The sequence below is a fragment of the Rhinatrema bivittatum genome, chromosome 8 (genome assembly GCF_901001135.1).
Source record: "Rhinatrema bivittatum chromosome 8, aRhiBiv1.1, whole genome shotgun sequence".
Taxonomy (NCBI): Eukaryota; Metazoa; Chordata; class Amphibia; order Gymnophiona; family Rhinatrematidae; genus Rhinatrema; species Rhinatrema bivittatum.
The window spans coordinates 96035796-96048028 of NC_042622.1; the positions used below are offsets into that span (position 1 = coordinate 96035796).

The window sequence follows — 12233 nt, forward strand, 5'->3', positions numbered from 1 at the left end:
CACTTGGAGCCGTCCCAGACCCTAGACTAACTCGGGGCTCGTTTCGACACGAGGCAAGGCAAAGTGTTTCTCACAGAGGAGAGAATGATCAAGCTACAGTCACAAGTTCGTCGTTTATTGGCATTGAAGGTGCCCCGAGCCTGGGATTTTTTGCAGGTTCTGGGATCGATGGCCTCAACGCTAGAATTGGTCCCATGGGCCTTTGCGCATATGCGCCCACTTCAGAGGGCCCTGTTGGAGAGGTGGAATCCTCTGTTGCAGACTTTTCATTTACTGGTCTTGCTGGATGCGTCGGCACAGAGCAGCCTCTTGTGATGGCTACAGTCATCCAATCTGCAGCTTGGTGTAAGTCTAGAGGTTCCGGATTGGGTGGTTCTCTCTACAGATGCCAGTCTCTCTGGTTGCGTGGTCGGCGATAGAAGCCTTGTGGCATATCAATCGATTGGAGACAAGGCAGTGCAACTGGCATTTCGAGCCTACCTCCCCCTAGTTCAGAATCGCTCCGTCGGGGTTCTGTCGGACAATGCCACGATGGTAGCTTATATCAATCGTCAGGGCAGCACCAAGAGTCAGGGGGTGGCCCTGGAAGCCCAGGAGCTGTTTCGCTGGGCAGAACTCCACCTGGTTCAATTACCTGCATCTCATATCGTGGGTATCAACATCCAGGCCGATTTTTCTCAGTCGTCAGAGCTTAGATCCAGATGAGTGGGAATTGGCAGATTCCACAATGCAGCTCATCCGGAGGAGGTGGGGTTCTCCTCATGTCGATTTGATGGCGACTCTGCTCAATGTGAAAGCTCCTCTGTTCTTCAGCCACAGGAGGGAGTACGGGGCCGAGGGGGTCGACGCTCTGGTGGTGCCTTGGCCTCGGGGGGGATCTTGCTTTGTTTCGCCTCCATGGCCTCTAGTGGGCAAGGTGTTACGCCACATAGAGAAACACCCCGGGAAGGTGATCCTAGTAGCTCCAGAGTGGCTGCGTTGACTGCGGCTCGCAGATCTCGTCAATCTGGCGGTGGATGGTCCGCTGCGCCTTAGTCATCTTCCAGATCTTCTCCGTCAGGGTCCCGTATTTTCTGACCAGGCAGATCGCTTTTGTCTAGCGGCTTGGCTTTTGAGAGGCGTCGCTTGAGACAGAGGTTACCCAGAGCTGGTGATCGCTACACTTTTGCAGGTTAGGCGGCGGTCTACTTCCCTCTCATATGTTCGAGTTTGGAAAGTATTTGAGGCTTGGTATACCGGCCGAGGGATACAGGCAGTTCGTGCCTCGATTTCTCACGTCTTGTCTTTCCTACAAGAGGATTTAGCTAAAGGCCTTGCTTTTAATTCCCTTGGGGTGCAAGTAGCGGCTTTAATCTGCTTACAAGGGAAGATTGAGGGTTATTCCTTATCTTCTCATCCAGATGTACAGAGGTTTCCGTGGGGAGTTAAGAATTTGCGTCCTCCGGTGTGGAAGGTCTGTCCCCCCTGGAACCTTAATCTAGTGCTGCGAGTATTGTGTGACGCTCCTTTTCAGCCCATTCGGATAGCTACCCTTAAGGATTTGACTCTCAAGGTGGTGGTCTTGGTGGCCATCTGTTCCGCCAGGAGGATTTAGGAATTACAGGCCTTGTCGTGTAGGGACCCGTTCCTTCAAATATCTGATTCTGGAGTCACGTTGCGTACGGTCCTTTCCTTTGTCCTGAAGGTGGTCTCTGCCTTTCATGTTAATCAAACTATCGCGCTCTCAGCGTTCAGAGTTGGATGATTCTATGAAGCATGCTCGGGAACTTAAGCTGTTGGTTGTCCGCAGGGCAATGCTTCGCTATCTTAAGGTTACTAATGATTTCAGGAGATCTGATCATCTTTTTGTGTTATGGAGCGGATCAAACAAAGGTACCCATGCCTCCAAAACAACTATTGCTAGGTGGCCTAAGGAGGCTATTGGGTCGGCATATATTCTCAAGGGATGTCAAGTCCCTGAGGGTTTGTGGGCCCATTCGACTCTGGCTCAGGCGGCCTCATGGGCGGAGGCTCAGTTGGTGTCTGTCTCTGCAAGAGATTTGCAGGACAGCGACTTGGAAATTGCTGCATACTTTTGCAAGGCATTACCATTTGGATTTGGGATTTTCTGATTCCCAGTCTTTTGGTGAAAGTCTCTTGCGAGCAGGACTCTCCAGGTCCCACCCTCTCTAGGAACCTTTGATACATCCCAGGAGTCTGGACAGATCTGGGTACGTACAGGGAAAAGAAAATTGGTTCTTACCTGCTAATTTTCGTTCCTGTAGTATCAACGGATCAGTCCAGAACCCACCCGGGTTGGAGGGGGAGAGTCATCCGCTCAGCTATAATCATTTCAGCATACTTCTGTTCTTAGTTTGTTCATAAGTTACAACAACCTACTGAATCTCCTTCATCCAGGTCCTATATTTTTCGATCAGGTGGATTGCTTTTGTCTAGCGGCTTGGCTTTTGAGAGGAGGCAACTGAGGAAGAAAAGCTATCATCTCTACCCTCTTGAGTGCGCGTAAGCCCTCCAACTCCATGGCATTCAGTCGAGTCTGGCGGGTCTTCGAGTCCTGGTGCAAGCTGCAGTGTATTGACCCTCGCTGAGCTTCAGTGTCTTTGGTTCTCTCCTTCTTGCAGTATGGACTAACGAAGGGATTATCATTCAACTCCTTGCGGGTCCAGGTGGCAGCTCTGGGGAGTCTGAGGGGCCACATTCCCGGGTCCACTCTCACCGCTCATCCAGATGTGCTCCATTTCCTCAGATGAGCTAAGCATTTGCGCCCTCCAGTTCACAGTGTGTCTGCCCTGGAGCTTGAACCTAGTCCTTAGGGCCCTGTGCGATCCACCTTTTGAGCCCCTCAGGAAAGCATCCTTAAAAGACCTCACTCTGAAGGTGGGCTTCTTTGTGGCTATTTGCTCAGCTCGAAGGGTTTCAGAGCTTCAGGCTTTGTCCTGCAGGGAGCCGTCCCTGCGAATTTCAGACTCAGAGGTGTCTTTGAGAACGGTTCCCTCGTTCTTGCCCAAGGTAGTCTCTGCTTTTCATGTGAGTCAGTCCGTGGAACTCCCTGCCTTTACAGACCTTAAGTCATCACAGGCTAGGGATTTGAGGCGCCTGGATGTCAGGAGGGCTACCCTGCAGTATCTGGAGGTCACAAACAGTTTTCACTTGTATGATCATCTTTTTGTTTTGTGACGTGGCCCAAGGAAGGGGGCACCAAAGGCCACCATAGCGATGTGGCTCAAGGAGGCTATTACATCTTCTTATATCGGCCGTGGTCGCCCGGTTCCGGATGGTTTGCGGGCTCACTCTATACGTTCCCAGGCTCCTTCCTGGGCTGAATGCCAGCTGGTCTCCCCACAGGAAATTTGCAGGGCGGCCACCTGGAAATCTTTACACACCTTTGCTCGACACTACCGGTTGGACGTCCAGGCTCCGGGCATTGGTCATTTTGGGGAGAGTAAGCTTCGAGCAGAACTCTCCATGTCCCACCCTCATTAGGGGAAGCTTGGGTACATCCCAGGTGTTTGGACTGATCAGGGTACGTACAGGGAAAAGAAAATTGGGTCTTACCTGCTAATTTTTGTTCGCTTGATTTCTGATGGTCGTCTCTCTCTCTTCGTTGAGGTTTGGCATAGGTGCTGCAGATGATTAGGCAACCAGTTAATCCAGTTGTTCCCTTGTTCCTACTCCCCTGCTCATTTGGGGGGGGGGGGGGCGGGAAGAGTTTAGCGTTCAATTTGGTTTGTTTTTTTCAACGTTGTTAGGCTTGGGTACTGATCAATACTGAAGAGTCACATGTGGCACACCGGGTTATGAGGCGGAGCCTCTGAAAGTTTCTCTGTCTCCATCTGCTGGAGGGGAGGCAAAACCCAGGTGTCTGGACTGATCCATGGTACTTCAGGAACGAAAATTAGCAGGTAAGACCCAATTTTCTTTTCCTCATAGCTGTGAGGAAATAGCTGGGTCCACAACCAAAAGCCTAAAGGCATCTTCAGAGGAGTTCAGTACAATGTTCTGTAACAGTTAACAAGATGAATGATATTCTTTTTCTCTCTTAGGTCACTGGACCAAAATAGCATCAGAGTTACCAGGCAGGACAGATTGTCAGTGCCTCAGCAAGTGGAAATCCATGATTGGGTATAAGGTATTCTATCATCTCGCCCCATATCCCAAGGCTGACAGGGACTGGATTTTTCAGTCCCTTCAATCTGATTTTAGTGTACATTTTATTCAGGTTTAATTTCAGTTACAGATTTATTTATTTTTTTTTTTAAAACTTCAAAAGCATGGGCAAGCATCAGCGTGAGCTTCCCTTACTTGCACGCACGCAGCCCCACAAAAGCCCAGGCATAGAATGGGCAGTAGCAGTGCAGTCTGCACACACCCACTCACTCTGTGTCTGTCTGTCTGTCTGCCCCATTACAGTGGCAGTGTAAGCTTCACGCACACATTTCTCTACCACAGGACTAGTACATTACAGGCAGCAGCAGTGTAAGCTTCCCATGGAACACACTCCCTCACTCTCAGCCACAGAACAAGTACAACATGGGGCCGCAGTAGTAATGAAACAGTTTTGTATGTGTTTATCCTCCATTTTTGACCTCTGTGCTGTCCCAGAACCCTGAACCATCCAATCTTCTCTAGTGTAGCATCTATGACCGAAAGTTCAAAGGGAGAAAAACAGAGCGGCTTCCTTAGTCCTGGCCCCAGCAGTATGCAGTACACATCTGTGAGGTGGTGAGAGAGCAAGAAGAGTAGTGAGGTGGTCCGGTGAGTTAGGGGGAAGAGTTCTGCGATGCAAGCAGAAGAAAGCGTAACTTTGTGCAATTCACTTTGCAGAAGAAGTCTCAGCTGGTAAAGCGCCGGAAGAAGCGGAGACGCTGGGAGAAGCCAAGCTCCAGCTCTTCGGAAAGTATCAGCAGCAGCGAGGACTCAGACGAGATGGTGCTAGAAAACAGCTCTGAGGATGAAGTCGAAACCCGCAAGAAACCAAGAAAAGCCAGGTTCGTTGTGCCCAGTATGGATTTATGGGTTCCCACCAAAGCCACCTCGGCAAAGCTCCAGAAAGCACCGGCGAGACACGTTCCGAATCGCCCGTTGGCACAAGGTAGTGCAGAAAGCACGTCTGGTAGCCCGAGCACTGCTGCCTCGTTGGAAACGAGCACCGTGCTGAAAGGCATTGGGTATTCTTACACCACTGACGTCAACACAGAAGATCCAAGTGAACTCCTGAAAGAGGTAAGAAGGCTGGACCAGATTAGATCTTACTCTGAACCTTTTTGTTCTGTTAATTGCTGTGGTTTTTATAGGGATTCTGTAGATTTGGAATCAGACATTTAGTTATTTATTATCTCTGTTTCATTAGACAAGACAGGCAGAGCTGTTCCACTGTTATGACCGAACAGTCTCATTTTAGTTGTGGTACAGTACATATCCCATGTCTGCATCTGAAGTGATCAAAATCACAAAAAGAATGAGGTGATCGAAAAAAAACCCCCAAAAATGTTAACATTCAAAATTCTGTAATCAATAAACTCTAATGTAAGAGGAGAGTGGTATCAGAGCATGGAAGTGCTACAATTTTTAATCTGTCTGCTGCCTGCAATGGGCTTCAGTCTCAGTCAGAAGCACAAAATATCAAATCATTTACCAAACTCCTCACTATATGCTTCCAATCTAAAAAAAAAAAAAATCACTACATTTATTTTATTGTATTAAATATTTATCAAAAATCCACAAAATATCAAAAAAGAAAAACCTCATCTCCTGTGCTGTCATTTCAATTCTCAAGCTTGAAAGAGTACTCCCGTTATGAGCGACATTGCGGAAGGGATAGAAGGTAAGGTTTGTCTTTTTGTGGATGACACTAAGATCTGCAACAGAGTGGACACGCCGGAAGGAGTGAAGAGAATGATATGGGATTTAAGGAAGCTGGAAGAGTGGTCGAAGATATGGCAGCTGAGATTCAATGCCAAGAAGTGCAGAGTCATGCATATGGGGTGTGGAAATCCAAAAGAACTGTATTCGATGGGGGGAGAAGGGCTGATATGTACGGAGCAGGAGAGAGACCTTGGGGTGATAGTGACTAATGATCTGAAGTCGGCGAAACAATGTGACAAGGCGATAGCTAAAGCCAGAAGAATGCTGGGCTGCAAAGAGAGAGGAATATCGAATAAGAAAAGAGAAGTGATAATCCCCTTATACAGGTCCTTGGTGAGGCCTCACTCTGTCCTAGTGGCGGATACTAAAATTTGGAACGGGGAATATCCTTCTAGAGTCCCCCTACCCAAACTGTCCTTTCCACGGATGCGTCTGCCCTGGGGTGGGGAGCTCATGTAGAGCATAGCTGCACTGAGTTTAAATATTATAGAATCCACTGGGGTTTGCTGTTTAAACCTAGTGCAACTGCAGTGTTTTCCTCACTGAATCCATGAAGGGATCACAGCTCTTAAAAGCTTGTCTCAGATATATTGAGTTAGTCCAATAAAAAGGTCTCAGCCACAGCTTGTTTGTTGATCCTTATTTCTGCATATTCAAGTGGCCTATCAAGGCAATCACAGTACATACTTAATGCAACACCTACTCCCTTCCCTTCTGTGTCTTACCACCAAGCTTTGAATGGATGTATCCATGACCTTGGCATAGCACATAATGTTACTGTTGTGACGTCCCTGCAGCTGAGCCCCAGTGATCACATTACTGTTGACTTCAGTTGCAGGCACTGTTATAATAATGTTAAGAATGCTTAACACACACACAAATAAATAAAAACCGAAAGTATGGTGGCCAGCATTTAAAATAAAATATTCAGTGGGTGAGCATTAAGTTCTTCCTTACAGGGCTGATGTCTTTACATACAAACCAAGGACTTCAAATATTCAGCCATTAATCATGCCATTTTTACATAGCATTTAATTTATTTGTATACCGTTCAACCGTTTATTCTTTCCTATCTCTTCCTTCTTATCCAAGTTCTGCTACCCTTGTTATTTGTAACTGCTCCTTCGATCACCACAGTTCTAGTTGATGTATTTAATGCACTCCCGTTTCATGTAAACCAGCAAGATATGTGCTCATGATTGCCGGTATATAAAAACCTTAAATAAATAAAATAAACATGTGTTTGCCACAGGCATCCAGGAGCGGGAAGGAGATGTTACAAGTTACCTTGGAAGACGTAAGGAAAATACTAAGAAGCAACACTCGCTTCCAGCAGGTGAAACTGGTAAATGCCACACAATTCCTGTCGTCTGCAGAAATGAGGTCTTTCCATGCGGCCACTTAGAACATGTTAGCAGCCAGATTAAAATCCTTTGTTCCCTGGATTTGCTAGCAGGGCAGGCAGTGTGAGTTGGGGAATAAAGGGTTGAAGGGCAAGGCATTGGGGCAGCAGTTTTCAGCCAAACTGTGAAACTTGAAATTTCTTATCTAAGTTATTTTTTTTTTTTGGCTGTGCAAGCAAATAGCACTGAATCCCAGCGTTTAATTTTCAGACCCCTCACTCTCCAAAAATATTAGAAACCTAATAACCAGTGGGCCTGAGAGAAGATTTAAGTGAGGTAGAAATATGAAGTGCGGTATCCTTTCCTTTCAGAATAGCTTTTGAACTGTCACAGACTTGGGTCATAAGCACAGAGCCAATCTTAGAACACTTTGTGCTCTCTCTTTTTTAGTGGATCCAGACAAGAGCTGATGAAGGTCCCTGCAATAGACATTCATGTTGCATATTAATACATCCTCAGTGAATCGGGCTTTGAGAATTTTTTTTTTAAATGACGTAGTGTACGCTCTGTCATGGGTAAGGTTTTGAGAGCTTTGGGGGGACTGAATGTAGGGCATCTGTGTCTAATGCATGAGCTGTAATATTGCTTCAGAAACGGACCATCTGCAGTTTTTACAACTGTGGAGCACATTGTTGTAATAAATTTGCAGACTGAAAAATGAAAAGTTAATTTGATGGCTTTATACATTTAATGCGTAAAATAAAGCAAGCGATTTATAACTAACCCAGTATCAGAAATAACAATTGAAGCCCTTTTTAAAGAGGAAAGTTGATAGAGAAAACATATTTGAGTCTTGGGATATTTCCTGGGCAATGGACTTTCCCCAGTAAGTGGATACAGTAATACTAATCCGTTCTGAATCGGGAGGGCATGCTGCTTAGAGAGGACCACCAAGAGAAAACATATTTGAGTCTTGGGATATTTCCTGGGCAATGGACTTTCCCCAGTAAGTGGATACAGTAATACTAATCCGTTCTGAATCGGGAGGGCATGCTGCTTAGAGAGGACCACCAAGGCATCCTTATAAACAAGCATCAACTCCTTGTTCAGTCTGGCTGTAACTTGAGTGATTCCTTAAGGTATGCAGCTCTTTCTTCTACCAATGTCTAAAGACTGAGGTTAGCCCCAATTCTCAAAATGAACAGTAAGCTAATACTTCCTGTAGAAGCCTGGGAACAGGAGCAGTGAATGAGCATGAGTTTTCTTCAGTATTATGCCTGTCTTGCTCACTTTATTTTTTCCTGAAACAGTCTCAGGTTCCTAAAACTTCAAGGACGTCTTTGAATGTGCCAGTGGTCCAGGAACCCGCCACACAGCACAAGGCCTCGGAAAAGCCGTGTCGGGGGAGGAGGTGCATCGCACATAAGAACACCATCGACAGGAAGCTACTGATGGCAGTGACCCACTGGGTGGGCAATGTGATGCTACCCTACACCCTGAACCGTGAGAACCTGCCAGAGAATCAAACACAAGGTACACCTTCCTTGGTGGTCACTCCCTATTCAACTAGGGTGGAGGGTGCAGTCCGATTGAAAGACAGACAGGCTTCATGATAAAGCCAGTGTAGGACTGAATATGATATGGGGTATGACTTCCACACTTGGTTTTCAGGGAATACATACACTGCTTTTCTGTCTTTTTTTTTTTTTTTTTTTTTTTTTTTCCCTCTCTCCAGCGGACAGGATCAAAGACCAGCTTAAGAGTGTGAATTTTATCAGCACGCCAGTCTTCACATTGCTTATTCAGGTAAGCCGTGTGCTGAAAGCCAGACCCGTAGCTCTGTATGTTACCAGAGCCAGTATGGATGGGTGGATAAAGTCAAGAAATGAATAAATAGAGCTCTTACAACCTTGGGAATTTAATGGGCTTCGATGAAGGTTTAATTATTATTTAACTATAGACCACAGAACCTTTAGGGGTCAGATTTTAAAGGAAAGAGGCACCTAAATTGATCCCTTTCTGATTGAGCACCTTCATTTAGGGACCTAAGAAGTCTGTTGCTATGGAGACACTGTTAGGATGTGGGGGAGAAATTAGGCTCCTAACTCTAGGCAAACGAAACACAGGGCCCTGTGTTAGGCTGAAAATTCTCCTAAATTTAGGCACCTAAGTGATGCACTGAGCACTGTGAAAATTGACTCTTGTACGTTTTGTCCTTATTAGCGCTCTGTCTTTTGCAGTGGTACTCAGTAGAATTTAATGTTGGTAGTATCTAAATTTATCTGTGGTAACAAGTGATTCAAAAGCAGCTAGCACAGTGCTATAACTCTAGAGTAATATTCCTGGAGTGGTGAGATCAATGCAAGAGAATATACAGGGTCAATATTCAGATGGCTTGTCTGGCTAAGTTTGCGACTTAGCTGGACAAACCACAGTTTGGAAATTTCCCACCGCCTCCAACTTATCCAGCTAACTAGGACTTATCTGGCTATATACAGTGGGGCACCTAAGCAACAGCGCTCTACTGTATATCTGACAACATATCCAGCGGTCTTTAGCCAGATAAAAAGTCTGCTTGCTGCTCTGCTGAATATTGACCTCGTATGTGTATATAAGGGGGGGGGGGGAGGGGTAGAGGAGATTCAGCTGCCACAGACACAGAATCAAAACCCTTTACATGCTGGATCTCGGTCACATCCCTCTGCAAAGTCAAAGAATAGCAATGGGCATTGGTTTTAAAATGGCCCTGGTGGGGGACATGGTATCATTACTGATGTCCTCCTCCCTCCCCACCCCACTCAGCTCTTTCAGATCGATGCAATTGGCTGCTTGAAGGTGATTCGGGAGAGAAAGGCAAGACGGTGCGATCTGCTGAGAGAGTTTACAGGAAACATGGAACCTCATCAGGTACGACCTGAGAGGAATTTGGAATCCTCTGGCAAATGTTTACTTGATATTCCTTCAACTCGAGCTGTTAGATGAGTTGCATCTAGAGACAGATTATTGGCAATTTGTTGCCCTGTGTTTCAGAACCAGTTACCTATGGTGCTTAGGAAGGAGTAATGTCCAAAAAGATGTAAGAAGGCTTTAAAAATGCATGTATTTATGTTGGCATTTGGTGGAGCTTAACTAATTAAAAGTATATTGGAGAGAAAGCCAGGTTTATCATCCACATAGTGCCTATAATTGTTTTTAGTCAGCCCTTTATGGAGGCTTACCATTTATTGTAATAGTGACAGACTCTGCTGAATGAGATTATGATTTTGTCATGTGACTTTGATTTTTGTGTTGTACTGTACACAGCTTAGATTGAAGGATAACCTGGTATTTACATTTTTTAAATAAATAAATACTATCTTCCCTGTACGTACCTGGATCAGTCCAGACAGCTGGGTTTTGCCTCCCCTCCAGCAGATGGAGGCAGAGAAGTTTCTGACTGGCTCTGCCCTTAAGATGAGGTACCTCCTGCAGTCTGTCAGTATTTCTCTGTCTCCAGCAGATGGTGGAGGTGCAAAATCCTGCAGTCTGACTAGAAAAAAAAAAAAGGATACAGGGAATTCTTATCTCTCAATCTTCAGCCTCCCAGGGCGTACTGAGGTCCTGAGGGGACCCATTCCCCCCCCCCCCCCCCCCCTAGTATCAAGGCATCGGAACAGAGGGTCTAAGACCTTGGGGCTCCCTGCTTGCAGCCGTCAGGATTGACTCCGGGGAGCCCGGTTCACTCACCCTGTGAAAGGGAATAAGGAGCCTGTCGCCAAAGCTGTGTTCCAAAAAAAAAAAAAAGTTAACCGAACACAGGCTGCCGAGAAGGAGAAGCGACTATTCTGTGGTAGGTTCTTGGGGTACCTGTCCCGACGTGGTCGTTTCACCCGGCCACTTTTGATTTTCCCTGTACGTACCCGGATCAGTCCAGACTCCTGGGTTATGCCCCCCTCTAGCAGATGGAGACAGAAGTTTACAAACAAAACTCCGCCTTATCTAGGCTGGTGCCACCTACAGTCTGGTAGTCGTCTTCTGTCTCCTAGCAGGTGGAGAGGGTGCAAAACCTGCAGTCTGAGCTGAGGCCTAGTTTTAGAAAAAAAAAAAAAAAAAAGGAAAGGAAAAGGTTTGAGTTTACTTTCTTAGTTGTTTTTTTGACTGGTAGAAGATTGTGAGGCTCGGACCGCAGTTGATTGCCTGCAGGTCCGAACTTGTCTCCTCCCGGGGTGGGGTGAGGTCCCGCGGGGGCCTTCCCTCCTGGGAGTTGAGCTCGCTGAGGGTGGGCTGAGGGCCCTTGCCAGCGTTCCTAGCCTGGGGGTGAAACCGGGGAGCTCGGGTCACTCCCCCCAGGTGGTCCCGGAGCCGGTGGCGAACGGTAAAAAAAAAAAGTGAATTTATTTACTTGGTTTGTTTCTGTGCTGTCTTTCTTGCTTTCCCTCTTCTCTCCTGCTCGTTGGTTCGCGGGGGGGGAACGGGAGCGGCGCCGCGGGTAGCTGTTGTTGTTGTTTTTTGCTCTGCTTTGGGGAGCATGCCGCGGCGGCCGGTCTGCAGGGCCTGCGGGGCGGCCCGTCGCCTACCCCGGGACAGCCTTTGTTCGGGCTGCGTCTCGGGCGGCGAGGGCGTTTCGACGGGCACTAGCGCAGAGAGGCAGCGGCAGCCGGAGGCTTCGGGACGTAGATTGGGGGCGGTAGCAGGTCCGTTCCCGCGAAGTGCGGGAACGGGCGCCATTTTGGCAGCGGCGATTTCAGCGGTGGGAAAACCCGCCATTTTGGGCTCAGCAGGGCCAGGTTGCGAGGCGCCCCCGTCGCCGGGGGGACCGGAGGACGTTCCTCCCGCTCTGTCCCCACAGCGGAGGGTCTCCGAGGGGGACCAGACTCCTGCTCTTAGCGATCCGGAGGAGGACCCGGATCGTAGCTCCTCTGACTCTTTCTCGTCGGAATTTGTGCTGGTAATGCATAAGGCCTTTAAGGCTAGCAGGCAGGCCAGGAAAAGATCGCGGGGAGCGCCGGATTTGGTTCAGGGGCCGGACCCTAAGAGGCGCGCCCG

At 47.5% G+C, this 12233-nt stretch overlaps 1 protein-coding gene across 3 annotated transcripts in view; it reads left to right on the plus strand.

The window, feature by feature from the left end:
- Positions 1–12233, plus strand: part of SNAPC4 (small nuclear RNA activating complex polypeptide 4) — a 164753-nt gene that overhangs the window by 95735 nt on the left and 56785 nt on the right. For all 3 annotated transcript variants that reach the window (XR_003858150.1, XM_029611957.1, XM_029611958.1), the window contains exons 15-20: positions 4044–4129; positions 4825–5223; positions 7118–7210; positions 8519–8741; positions 8944–9014; positions 10011–10115. Coding sequence is in view for 2 of the 3 variants with exons in the window: in XM_029611957.1 (XP_029467817.1) it covers positions 4044–4129; positions 4825–5223; positions 7118–7210; positions 8519–8741; positions 8944–9014; positions 10011–10115 (977 nt within the window). In the remaining variant the exon portion in view is untranslated. The remainder of the gene's footprint in view (positions 1–4043; positions 4130–4824; positions 5224–7117; positions 7211–8518; positions 8742–8943; positions 9015–10010; positions 10116–12233) is intronic.